Genomic DNA, 14,409 nt, shown 5'->3' with positions numbered 1-14,409 from the left:
CCAGTCGCTGGGTTATGACGTTGTATATGGGGGCGGGGTCCGAGAAGGAACAATGTCGCTTGCTCTGCTCTCTCTAGGACTTCAGTTCCCTCTGCCACTTCCCACAAGCAGATTGGGCCCTCCTGGTGCTGGCTCCCGGGCGGGTGGGCTTGTGTACGTGCGGGTCTCCCCAAGGAGCCCTCCTGTGAGGCTGGGAGATTCTCCCGGCACCTCACTCCCGACAGGTGTTTTCAATCGGTGCTTTTAGGCTTTATTTCCTGGCACTGGGTCCCTGGGTTGTGCGGTCTGTGTCCCTGCCTGTTTCATCTGTACCCGAATGTGTGACTGCGGACAGCCAGCTGCCTTGCGCGCCTCACTGGGTCTGCTCGTTGCCTCCCGCACCCAGGGTCTGCCACCGGGTCCGTCAGCCGCCCCTGCGCGTCTGGGGTCCGCCAACTGCCGTCTGCGCCCTGCGTGCCCACATCTGCCAGCCACCGCTTCTTCCTGCCGGGACCCCTCGACCCCTCTCCGAGGGCCTCCGGCTCTGCCCCTCTTACCGATCTGGATGAATGGTTGTCAGACTTCCGTGCAGTTCATTTTTCTCTGTTCTGGTGGTTTTTTTGTTCCTAAATTTTTGTTTTCCTTAGTTTTGGTTGTGTGAGGAGGCACAGGGCGTCTACCCACGCCTCCGTCTTGGCCGGAAGTCAAGTATTTAATTCTTAATAAAACTCCAAAGCCCCCTTAAGGCAGTAGTAACACAGCCGACTCCTTTTTGGATTTTTTAGGACTAATTATTTTCAAAAGTGCCTCCAGGGTATATTTGGAAGTATATATTAAAACAAAAGTGATACTGGTTTACAAATAAGTTACATTATGGTTTAAAGAATAAATTAATTGTTTAATAAGGAGCCTTGTTAGGCCATTTTATATGGTCAAAAGATGTAATCTTTACATTTTTAAAATAGTTTTGTGCCTACTTCCATTTCTTTTTCCAGAATAATTTATTTTCTGCTTTAAGATTTTTCAGGTTAGAAATATATTAGATGGCTTAAGGTTTTTATTTTCTTAAAAGTTGCTTTGAATTATTTTACTTTTTAGCTTTTTACATTTTGGAAATCTTGGTAGACTACCAAATATATATCATATTAAAAATCTACCTAATTACTGAAGGATATGGAGTATCAAACAAATGGCATATTAATGCAGAAAATAACAGAAGTCGGATTCTATACTTTTCTTAAAAAATGATTCCCTGATGTTGACATGGAGCTCTGTAATGATATGTTTAATGTGTATTGGAAGACCTAAAATTTTATAGATACAAACAATCTACTCATAAATGATGCTTTTGTATTTACTTTTTAAAATTAACTTATTTTAAAATTTTAGTTGACACACAGTATTACATTAGTTTCAGGTATACAACATATCTGATGGAATATTACTCAGCCAAAAAGAAGGCTTTGAAACCTTTGTTTTTCTTTCAAAATGCTGTTTGAAGTCGTTGGCTTTTTATATCACTTTTAAAGTGAAAAGGGGAAAATGTGTTGATTCTATTCGTAGTGTATGCTTTTTAGAATGTTTCCAAATTCATATTTCTTTTTTAACATGGATAATGGGAATACCTCTTAGGTTTTGTGTGTGTGTGTGTATTTTCTGAATTGAAACACTTGGCTTGGCCATGTATTGAACTTTTTGCTTGATAGTTTTTGATTTCAAGAATCTTCAATTGTCATCTTTTCCTTCTGTGTATTGCCTTCATTCTGAGGTAAATAAAGAGCTATATGAGGGGAACCCTCAAAAAACAGAATTTATTTTTTAAAAATTGCGTATTTATTCTTACATATTTAAACTTCAGTCACCTTCAAAATACTCCCCATTTGTTGCAATACACCTATTGAGATGTTTTTTCTACTGCTTGAAACAGAGTTTGAATTTGTTGATTTTGATGCCTTTCAGTGCTTCTGCCTTTTTTTGTTTCATGTCTTTCACATTGGCAAAATGTTTCTCTTTGAGGACTTTTTTCTTCCAAAGAATAAAAAAAAGAAGTTGCTCAGGGCAAGATCAGGTGAATGGGGAGGGTGGGGCATGGGGGTCATTCTTTTTTTGGTCAAAAACTGCTGAATACTCAGTGCCGTGTGGGCAGGTGCACTTGTAAATCACCCACCATGAAATGGGCAAATGTGTTGAGTCTTCAGAAAATTTTCGTTGAGGCCAAACGCAGCCTCTCACAACAATGCCAGCTATTACCTTGATATAGATGGGTTCCTTACCTAGAACACTCACCTTGAGGGGGAAGCCTGTATGTACTACTAGGGACCTGCCCTCCAGAAGATAATTCTGGTTGTTTTGGAGGGGGTCCCTTCTCTTATGTAGTAAATGCTGTCATAAATTTTGAATTTTTAATGCTTAAAAAGTGAGAAGGATCAATGCTAATGTGCTTTAATATGTGTGCAGTCCTATGAAATGCAACTTAAGAGAGACTAGATCACTGATATACAAGGTGGGCCAAAAGTAGTTTACAGTTGTTCTTGTGGAAAATAATACAATAATTGATACATAATACAAGAACAAACTTTTGCATACTCACAACTGTAAACCTATTTTTTGTTCCACTCTGTATTAGTATAATCCCGCAGTCTGTCTCCATGTTCTCTCATATGCAAAAAGATAACTTATTTTTCTTTTTAAAATTTCCTTGTCCACTTTTTAGATAATTCATGAGAACTGGGTGTACCTAATAATCAGGTCTTGGAGGAACTGGTTCCTATTCCTGTGTCCACCTTAGTTTCAGATGGTATCATTTTTCTGCCTCCACCAGCCATTTTCAGTCCTTTCATAATTTTTCTGTACAGCTGTTCTTTGGAAGCTGGGTTTACTAGGTTAGAACATTCTCTTCCCATTGTTCCTGACTGCGGCTTAGTTTTCCATTATGCCTCCACATTTCCCATGGGTTTTTTGCACCTGGCTTCCCCTCAGCCTCTTTCATTACATGTAATTTTTGCCATGATCTGTGGTGACCTCTAAGTTTCAAATCAGCAAACCATTGAATTCAGTATCTTTGTACTTCACTAACCTGTTTTACCTTCAGACCACTCAGCAGCTAAGTTCTGTGACTAAGATGTGTTATCATTTGTAATTTCTCTAATGCTCAAATACGGGGTCTGGCAGAAGTAATGCCTGCTTGACTGTGGTAGGTAGGGTGATAATATGGGTGTACTAATTCATAGTTTTAATTTGAACATTTCCCTTAAAATGTCATACGGTATGCTTGAGTGTGATATTGTTATGTTACAGAATTACATGGTTATGACTTTGTAATAAAAAGGGGGCGTTATTTGTGCCGGACCCTGTATTTAGTTCTAACATTTCAGTCTTTGATCTGACACATTTCTTTTATTTCCCTTCTTTAACCATTACCATCTGATTTTAATCTTCTCACATTCTTTTGGTTGATCAGCCATTTCCTGCAATCAGTTATTTTTCCTGAGAGACTAGACTTCATGAAAACCTGCTCTGATGACATGCTCACTGGCATCTTCAATTTCTCCCTCCCACCTCACACATTTTACCGACCTTCACGCTACAATCAGCCCGACTCTCCCCTCTTTCCATTCCTTCTCCTCCGGGAAGAGTACCAGCAAAACTTGCGCGGACATGCTGGTTGGCTCCTGTAGGGTTCTTGGTTACCTCCCCATCCCAGTCTATTTCATTCCATTCAGAAATTAACGGGGACCAATTACTAGGCACCAAACCCTGTTCTGATCAATAAAGAATGAGCTATGAAGTCTTTGGGGAATTTCAGGTAAACATTTACTCACTCCAAAAAAAGATGCACAGGAAGGGAGTTTTCTTGCTTCTCTGGACATTGTGGTGTTCAGCTGCAAGGCCTGGAATGGCTGCAGCTGTCTTGCTGTGGTCCTGAGAAGGAAGCCTCACACACTGGAGGGCGTTGCTGACAGGAGTGCCTCGAGGTGAACCTAGAGCTTTGACATTCAGTGTCTGGGGGCAGTTCCGCCTGGGGTGATAGCAAATTACCCAGGGGTTTAAGACAACTTCTAGTGTTCTCTTACTCTCAGTAGAAAAAATTCAAGCTGAGGTGAAAGAAGCTGTTAATACAAGAAGCCATTAATACAAGAACCTAAACATAGTATTGGCTACATGGAGAAGCGGGGTGGCGATCAGAAGGATCAGACATCTCTAAGGGCCAAGTTGGCAAACCTTGCTGTGCAGTAGTGGTCACAAAGCATCACGCAGCCATCACAAAGCATGCCTTGGGGCATGGATGCTGTGCCTCCAAATGCGGTATTAAGTGATCAGCAGGAAAATGATGGGATATTGGACTATGTTGTGTACTTATTGTAGCCTTCAGAAAGGACCTATAAGAGAAAGACAAGTATAGGTTTAAGCCGATCTGTCTAAAAGCAGAGAGCAAGAGTTTTTTTGGAGTGGGGAAACTGAAAATCTGCACTCCGTAATCCAGATTTTTGAGTATGATCATTTGGAGTCTTTCAGAGTTGGAAAAGTCCAATTATCTATCCATGCTGAAGTCCAAGCCAGAGAGGGAGATGGGAAACTTAGCAGTAACAAGTATGAAGGAAAAAACGCTGATTTCTCAGGCCCTTTTCAAGTACATATACTTAAGCATTTCTGGCCAAAGAAGCCACAAAGTCCATTGTTTTGAGTTCCCTCAAAATAAAGGCTGTTCCTCCGAGGGCCCCTGGGAATGGCTAGGGCCTGAGGTGGTGGTTAAGACACTGACATTTTTAGACTCAGAGGCAATGTCTAGACAAAATCTTGGGCTGTGACTACTAGCCAAGCAATTAGCCAAACACAAATGGACAGAACTTACTCAGTTTTAAGTATCTGTGTTGCCAAAGAAATTCCAAACAACCAACATTGTCCATGACTGTCACCTCTGTCATGAGTTGATGCGATGGGGAGTGGAGGGTCATCCTTGCAGAGCAGCAGAGCCTGAGCCTTGAAGGACTCTTCCTGAGCCTCCCAATCTCCAGTTTTTCTGCCGTGGGAGAAAAAGAAATATCCTCACTGTTGAAACTAACTTGAGGAAGACGTGATAGTATTGTATTTTAAATCAGACATTTTACCTGCTAGAGCTTCATCTTGAATTGAAGATTTTCATCTTCAGGGCTGCATGAAAGTCTCTGAACTCATGGCCAGGGGGCTTATGTTATTTGTTCTAAAAATTAATCACTATATTTACATTTCTGCCCTTTTAGTCAGGTGGGCATCAATACAGTCAAGACTTGATTCTAGCAGTTTCTGTCTTTTCTAGTGTGGTAAATAGAGTGATTCTCTCTAATGTCCGGAACTGGTGAATATAGTATCATTCCCGTGATTTTGTTATGTTTTGTGGCACAGTTGATCTTAAGATAAGGAGGTTATCTGGATGTGCCTAATCCAATCACAGGAGCCATTAAAAGCAGATACAGTTTTCTGTCTGTTGGGGGATGGGGAGGTCCGAGGGATTCAAAACTAAGGAGGAAGAGTCCCTGTGGTGTTGCTGGCTTCAGAGGCAGAGGAGTCCATGAGTGCAGGCATGCCGGGGACCTCCAGAACCCAGAACAACCTGTGGCCCAAAGCTAGGATGGAAACAGCGACCCAAGTTCACAGAACTCAATTTTGCCAACAACGTGGATGAACTGAGAAGTGGATTCTTCCCCAAAGCCTCCAGATAAGAGCCCAGGTCAGCTGACACCTTGATTTTAGCCTTAGGAGACCCTCAGCAGAAAACCTTGCCTGGAATTATGACCTATAGACACAGTGAGATAATAAATGGATATTGTTTTCAGCCACTAAATTTGTTGGAATTTGTTACACTGCAATAGAGAAATAATACATCTACCCTTAGGCTTATCTATATTTCTAGCCATGTTTCTTGACTTATAGACTTTCCAAAATGAACTCAATTTTTCTGTGTTCTGGTCTTTCCAACCCAGGGATGTTGATTTATCAGTTATCCCTTCTCTTTACAGTTTTGATCCCTCTCGCATTAATACCTCTCTGAGATCCTGGTTCCTCCTTGAACTTAAATCCCATCCTCACTTTTTGTTTCCTCTTTCCCACTAGTCTTCACAGCCCTATGATGTAACTACTATTATGTTTATAAAGAGAAATAATTTCCTTAAGACCACAGAACTACTTAAGACTGGCTGCGAAGCAAATTGATTCTCTCTGGTCAGAGCTCCGCGGCTCAATCACCCACCCACCTCCTTTTATTATTTCTCATGTCAGCATCGTGCTGTTTCTCCCACTTTGAACTGAGAGGGATTTGAGGACGCTATTTATTTTTTTAGTGATTGACTTGTGACATTTTACATTGAATTGTTTCACACTGATGTATTAAAATGTGAAGTGCAGAAATGCCTTGCAAATATTTGCACTTTAATTCATTATTTCAAATTTCAAAATGAGAATCTTTTTTTTTCCCCTGTTTCAAGCTATGGTGAGCATCAGTAAGCAGGTAGAGATTGTCTTTGGTGCCAGAGTTGGGGTATGTGTGTGCCAATTTCTACTTCCTTAGCTGCTTGCCTTTTTTTTTTAAAGATTTTATTTATTTATTTTTAGAAAGAAAAGGGAGGGAGGGAGAGAGAAAGAGAAACATCAATGTGTGGTTGCTGGGGGTCATGGCCTGCAAGCCAGGCATGTACCCTGACTGGGAATCGAACCTGCGACACTTTGGTTCGCAGCCCGAGCTCAATCCACTGAGCTATGCCAGCCAGGGTGCTGGTTGCTTTTTTATTTGCATCAATGATTGGTGAGGATTAGAGGGTTGTTAGTTCTTGGTCTCTGTCCCTCAGTTGTAAACCCTAACCTCCTAAAGAAGCTGGCAGAGGGTGATGGCTGTTGAGTCCCTTCCCAACTTTTCCTAGTCTCATTTCTACCTTTATGGGGCTTCAAGACTCCCAGCTACATACTGTTGTGTGACGTTACCTTCCTTAGTGCCTGTGTGTTTCCCTATGTCATCTGCCATATCTGTTTTGAGGTTTCTTGTTTTTAAAAGTGTGGCACTGAAATGCAAATCATTATTTTAAGTAAACTGTGCATATTATTTCAACCTCTGGTAAATTATAATAAGAGTCTTTTTCTTTCCCTGTTCTTTTGATCAATTTTGTCTTACATTTATATAATTATGTATGATCAAAAAGTGATATGTTTTGGTGATGAAAATCTAAAACATATTTCAGTGTGGTGCTACTTCAGGGTATTATATTTTTCTTTTTCTAGACTAAAATATTTTTCTTTGGAAAAATTGAAAATATACAAATATTGTTTGATGAATTTTTCTTTTCTTTGTGGATTAAATTTTATTTTGTTTTCTGGCAGTGTCTATGGTGAATTTTATAGTAATTTTTTGTTTGTTTTATATTTTTAATCTGATAGATCCTAAAAGAAAAGGATGAATTGAAAAGCCAGCTTTATGCAGCATTACAACAAATAGAGAATCTTCGAAAGGAATTGAATGAGGTCATAACCAAGCGTGCCCTTCAAGAGGAGGAGCTTCACTGTAAGGAGCAGAAACTAAGTGACGTTAAGGCTCATCAAGCTGACCTTGAACTAGAAGTCAAGGGTAACCTGGACACCATCCATAGGCTAGAAACTGAACTGCAAAAGCAGAGTACGAATCAAAGCCAGATGAAAGTTGAGAAAGCTCACCTGGAGGAAGAAATTGCAGAGCTAAAGAAGAGCCAGGCGAAGGACAAAGCTCAACTTCTTGAGATGCAAGAGGCCATCAAGGACTTGAGTGCCATCCGGGCAGATCTTGCCAATAAATTGGCCGAGGAACAAAGAGCCAGGAAAGAGGTGCTTAAAAACCTTTCTGACCTCAAGGCACAGGCAGAATCTAAAGATGAAGAAACAGCTACAATCATTGCACAGCTAAAGCTGGAACGAGATGTTCACCAAAGGGAGCTGGAAGATCTCACATCGTCATTGCAGAGCGTGAAAACTAAACACGAACAAAATATCCAGGAGCTGATGAAGCACTTCAAGAAAGAAAAGAGTGAAGCTGAGAATCACATTAGGACACTGCAGGTACCTGCGCTGAGCTATACTGATGATACTGAGGGAATTCTTCGGTGACTCGCGAAGTTAATAAAGCGTAAACTTTTAGAGATCATTCTGTATTCCCAAGCACTGAAGGGAAGCTAAAACTAACAGTAAAGGGGCTTATTCATGCCTGTTCAGCCAGGTGGAAATGAGTTATAGCAGCCACCCGGGAGCACCTATTTCAGAGCACTGAAGCCTTTTAAAAAGAACCGTTAGCTATTTTGGGAGTTTAGGAGAGGCAGAGGTGGCAGTAAGTCGTGGGCCTGAAATGTGCCCTCATTCAACATTTATGACCTCCTAAAATATAAAATGCAAAGACTTATCAAGGCTATAGAGTCTATAACCACAGTCCTTATTAGTTTGGTAACTAAAGTGGATCAGCTTATGGGCTGTATAAGCCCAAGGCTTTTGAGATTTATTCTTTCTTTTCCAAATGAAAGTTGCCTGGGTAGATGCACAGTTGAGATCTTGTATTTGGGGAACTGTTTCCAAGGTCAAATGGTATTAGCATTATAACCATGCAGGGAAATAATTTTATAACATGACTGCTAGGAGTGTGATAAAACTATCCCTTCTTTCTGCTTCATTTTTTTCCTCCATAACACTTATCACCATATAGAAGCCATATTATTTGTTTTTTAATCAGTCTTTATGAGAATGAACACCCCACGAGGACTGGGATTGGAGTCTGTTTTGTTTACAGCTCTATCTCAAGTACTTAAAAGAATTCTTCAAACCTTGTTAATATCTGTTGAATAGGTGAATAAGTGGATAAATCTTCAAAAGTCCATTTTAATTTTTTTCAAAATTCCTTGAAATGCAACTGCCATAAAATGCCTATGATGAAAGATGAAATTATATCAAAATAGCTGATATTTTAAGAGTGCTCTCAGCTATTTTATGAGTTCTTCCCCAGTCCTACATAGCCTACTGGCAGTCATGGATTTGGGGTCATTAGTTGGGGTGGGCAGAGCAGAATGAAGGCTGGAAGAAGAGGTAAGAGGCTTTTACTATATTTCATTTTACCAAACATACCATTAATTGTAAGATGCTACTAAGAAAAAAAATCCTGCCTATGAAAACGTGATGTGCTGTTAACTGTAAGACAACAAACATCCCAAGATAGAAACGGTAAAAGGTGAAAAAATATATGTCTTAGTATTGATTAAATATGACATAATAGTCCTTCAGAGTGGATGAGGACATGAAAAAAAGTAAATTAGAGATATAAAGAAGAGCTGATCTTAAAGAAAATAAAATACGGATTCTATCTTAATTGATTGGCCGTGACAATACTAGTAATAGTAGAAGACATATTTAGCACTTAGCGTGTGCCAATCATTACTATAAAAACTTAACATGTATTAATCATTTAATACTAATATTATCCCTGCAGATTTTTTGCTATTATTTTCTCTCTGTTGAGGGAATTGAGGCAAGGGTAGTTCAGTGACTTGCCCAAGGCCTTACAGCTAGTAAGTAGTTGAGGCAGGATTTGAACCCAGGTAGTCAAGTGCCTATTTCTTAACCACATCACTGTAGTGAAAAAGGTTTATTATTCAGGATGACTAGGGATAGACTTGGGTGACTAGGTGGATAGTGAGGCTATTTGCCAAAGTAGACAATGTGTATAGAACAGCAGATTTGGAGAGAACAATGCCACATTCAGTTTTTTAGCATGTTGAGTTAGGATGAAGGGAACTGAAGTCTAACCAAGGAAGGGAGAGTCGATGAGAAATCATGTGACTCTCAAAGGAAGGCAGGGTTTTTGCACGAGGGCAGGTGTGTAGTGACTTGATAGGTCACGCCTTGGGAAGTGGTGCTCTCACGGACTGTCCTTTCCCCCAGTGCTGCCTAGTCTTTCAAGGCCTGATTAATTTTCGACTCTTCCGTGGATTCGCTGAAGTGGGGTTGAGTCTCCCGGCCCCCTGCGTTGCATGGCTCTTTGTTGGTATCTCTAGAGTAGCAAGCATGTTTAGGCTGACTTATGTTATGGTTTGTTGAGTGTTCCTAAGTACTCGGTTCTTTCACAAAAATGAGGAGGTAGGTGATTGGTAATGTTGTCAAGCTTCTTTTATAAATGAGGAAAGCGATTGGTCAGTAACATCTCAGTGCTTCCCTTTGGGGACACTTCTATAATTCAACGGCTTCCCCTCTCAGCAGAGTTGGCATTCCCTCTTTGGGTTGCCACAGTACCCTCCCTCCACTTCTCATTCACTGTTGTGGAAATGGATTTTGGCATTTGTCTCTTTTACTGTTCCTATCTGTTGTTGACAGCACCTAGCACAGTACCTTTTACCTAGTAAATGCTCAGGGAGTGCAAGGGATTGAGTAAATGCAAAGAGCATCTCTTTTGTTCTGTGTGTGTACAAACTCTTGGAGATAGCAACATCTCGAAGTATTTGCCTGATGAGATAATGTATCATTTGTTTGGCGTACAGTTTGGCTTTTCTCCTTCTCTTTTTCTCAGGCAGAAAGCTTAGAAGATAAGAATACGGCTAAAGTCCATCTTTGTCAGCTAGAGAAGCTGAAAGCACAGTGTGACAGGCTGACGGAGGAATTAACCCAGAATGAAAATGAGAATAAAAAGCTGAAGCTAAAATATCAGAGTTTGAAGGACCAACTGGAAGAAAAGGTAAAAATGTGAATGAATTCTAATTTAAAAGACTTATTTGAATTTCTTCTAGAACATATCTTATATATTAACAAATGCTAATTGTAGTCTTTTATAGGAAAGTTGTATTTGGGCAAGAAAAAATGATCGTTTATTAGAATGCTGTTTGTGATTTTTATTCTTTCATCCAACCATCAATCTTCTAATACATTTGATTTTAAATTTCTTCTGGATCTTAAAATAGGACTTTCGAGGCAAGGTAGCAAAGAAAGAAATTATAGTTTATTGAGGACCTTCCCTATGTCTGGCATTTATGCCAACTGATTTAATATGTGTATTAAACTCTTAATACACATATTAAGAATTAAGAATACTTAATTCTTTTTTTTAAGATTTTATTTATTTATTTTTAGAGAGGGGAAGGGAGGGAGAAAGAGAGAGAGAGAAACATCAATGTGTGGTTGCCTGGCACGTGGCCCCCACTGGGGATGTGGCCTGCAACCCAGGCATGTGCCCTGACTGGGAATCCAACCTGTGGTGCTTTGGTTCGCAGCCCACGCTCAATCCACTGAGCTATGCCAGCCAGGGCTAGACTACTTAATTCTTATCACTCTTTGGGTTGGATTTGATTGACCTCTAACCTATGAGGGAATTGAGGCTCAAAATAAAACAAGTAACAGTTAATTGCTTGCCAGATGCTAGACACTTTTAATGCTCGTATTAGTTTTATGAAATCGATACTATTATGGTCCTTTTTACCCTTGCAGAGGTTGAGTGAAGCTTACAGGAGGGTTGGTAAGCCGGGAACAGCCCCGGCGGGCTCACTGTTTTCCTGTCTGTAGTTGTGTCAGTTGATTTTCAGTGTCTGCTGTGCATCAGACATTGGGTAGAATACTAGAGACTTTTAGAGAGTCACCACTTTCGTCAGTGAAGAATTGAAGCCAGAATATTTAAATTTGCTTCCTGTTTGTTCCACCAACTTCCTAAAAGGATTTTCAGTTGATTGTGGTAGAAGTGAAATGTAAAAAAAGACCATTAAAATACAGATAATTGATTAAGGCAGAAAAGACCTGGCCAGATGGACCCTCTACTCAAGGGGGTAATGGGAGGAAGAGGGGGAAGGGCCATCAAGGAACGTGTATAAAGGACACATGGACCAAGCCAAAGGGGGAGAGGATAGAAGGTGGGAGGTGGGGGTGGCTGGGGAGGGTGGGAGTGGTGGTGGTGGGGGAAATGGAGACAGCTGTAATTGAACAAAAATTTAAAAGAAGAGAGAAAAAAATCTGTGATGGACTCTCACTAGATCAGGTGTCATAAACTCTTTGTAAACCTTGAGGAAGCAAATTTCCTAATACTTTGCTCACCTTTTCCTCTTTTTTGTTGTTTGCAAAATCCCCCATATTATGTGTGGTGTGTGTATTAGATTTCTAGTAATTGTTAAAGTCAAGAAAGTAAAATATAAATTAGTTTGCAATTTATGATTAAATGTGCTAAGTTGCTAAATTTAGACCTACGATTTTGACAACCACTGTAATTTAGTTCTTAAGTTATGCTTTGGTTTAATGATATCTAACATTCACACATATTAATGTATCTGTTGCCTCGTTGTAGTTACTGTGAAGGTAATGCTAATTTTTCCAACTTTTTCATAATTAAAATTTTAGCCAGAAGTTATGTTGACATGTTTTATATTTACTTATTTGGATTTAAGAAATAGTGGTGAAAATTTTGGAGTGCTGAAAATGTAAGCTTACCTTGTTCTGCTTAAACTAAATGTTTCTTTACGGATTCTATTTGTTATGTCTCAGGTACAGAGGCATTATGACATATAAATGGAACATTCACCTTAGAGTTCCAAGAATGAATGATTACATGTTATTGCAATGTATTGAGCATCTAGTATTGGCAGGCGTTTTTCTGGATGCTGAGGGCAGAATATAGAGAAGACGCAGGTGTGTACATGAATACTCAAAGTGGGATCATTAAAAATAAAATCCCTTTCAGCTGTGAAAGCTAAATAGTTGAGTCCCATGAATGGGTGCTAATTTAGAGAAAAGATGTTTCTGAAGTCTGTAATGGTGAATAATCTTAAAGATATACAGGCACACAGACTCACAAATACATATAGCTTACAAGGTCTGTCCAGTGTGTATATAACATTGCTGGATACTTTCTGGGCAGACCAATAAATAGATATAGACATACACATCCTCTGTGTGTGTGTGTGTTGGCCTGACTGGGGGGAATAAAAACAAGAACACAAGACAAGATACATTTTCAGTGAAAAAAGTCCCTTTGACTTGTAGCCCGATGATTACTATTTAAGTAATGCACTGAACTTGATGAATGGGGCTTATGGATTGAAGGGGGTTTGTAATGGGACTCCATTGTAATCAGAAGGGAAGCTTTCTTATTTGCTTAAGAAAGCAGCATGCTTGAAGGCCCATCCCTAACATGAACACACAGTACTACTTATGCCACTGACACATGTCCCCATTTTTTTGAGCATCTTGCCTCAATTTTGACTGCATACTTTGGTTTAGGTCTCTGTTTCTTTTTGTATTATTACTTGATACGCTAAGTAATGTTAAAACTGCATCAAAATTCATATACAGCATTAGTACCAGCAGCCTTAATCAGTAAAAGAGGATGCTGTTCACATACATGCAACAAATAACTGACTTTAGCATATTTTCCTCATGTTTTCAGTGTTGACATGTGGTAAGAAAGTGCATTTTTTCCAGCATCTGATTTTGCTTAACATCAAATGTTTATTTTTCAATTTTACATGACAAGAACAAGTATTATGCAACCCACAGAATTTTTACATGTGCAGTTAAGACTTTATTATGAGCTCCTTACAAAAGAAAAAGCTCTCACGAAATGATACAGATAGAATTTTCTCCCATTTGTAGTATCATTAAAATTTATTATACTTTTGTTTAAAATTTTAAAGGAGAATACAGGGTCTGGCACAAATAATGCCCTTTTTATTACAAAATAATAAGCATGCAATTCTGTAACATAATGTCACACTCAGGCACACCCTATGACACTTTAGGTGAAATGTTCACTTAAAACTATAAATGATTACACCCATATTAATACTCTACCCACCACGCTCAATCGGCCCCTACTTCTGCCGGACCCTGTAGTTGATTTCTTTTTTTGTCCTAAAAAGATTTTATCAATATTAAACTTTTTGTTCTTCTTGCACTTACCTCAAAAGTCCTAACACTGTTTATCAGGAATATATTTTTATTAGTTTTACTGGAATTTGTGAGTCATCAAAAGTGTTTGTTTATAATTAAGTCATTTTTGCTTAGCAAATCATCAAAATTTACATAGTGAAGGTTTTAAATATCTATATGGACCTATATATGAACTAATTAAAAAATTTATTAACACAGGTATGAGTTTATTAATAATACTGGCCATCTTTCCAGAGGTTTACGAGTAATTTTGTAGTATAAGTATTGAAAGATTGATTTGAATTTTGAATATATTTGCATAATATTTTAGACATAACTGGTACCTAAAATTAAGAAAACATTATTTGGTATTCTGTTTATACTCGATATATTCTTTTGGTCCTTGCATTTTATAATATGAATGTTTTATGGAAAATATATACAGTAGTTTGCCCTGGCTGGTGTAGCCCAGTGGATTCAGCGCGGGCTGCGAACCAAAGCATCGCAGGTTCGATTCCCAGTCAGGGCACATGCCTGGGTTGTAGGCCACGGTCC

General features: G+C 39.2%; 1 protein-coding gene across 4 annotated transcripts in view; it reads left to right on the top strand.

Moving 5' to 3' along the window:
• Positions 1 to 14,409, top strand: part of CEP128 (centrosomal protein 128) — a 349,655-nt gene that overhangs the window by 109,423 nt on the left and 225,823 nt on the right. For all 4 annotated transcript variants that reach the window (XM_045823801.1, XM_045823799.1, XM_045823798.1 and 1 more), the window contains 2 exons: positions 7,384 to 8,034; positions 10,520 to 10,684. In XM_045823801.1, coding sequence (XP_045679757.1) covers positions 7,384 to 8,034; positions 10,520 to 10,684 — 816 coding nt within the window. The remainder of the gene's footprint in view (positions 1 to 7,383; positions 8,035 to 10,519; positions 10,685 to 14,409) is intronic.

Source organism: Phyllostomus hastatus, unplaced genomic scaffold, assembly GCF_019186645.2.
Source record: "Phyllostomus hastatus isolate PE091 unplaced genomic scaffold, TTU_PhHast_1.1 phas_scaffold_501, whole genome shotgun sequence".
In the NCBI taxonomy this organism is placed as follows: domain Eukaryota; kingdom Metazoa; phylum Chordata; class Mammalia; order Chiroptera; family Phyllostomidae; genus Phyllostomus; species Phyllostomus hastatus.
This window is presented reverse-complemented; position numbering and strand designations above follow the sequence as displayed.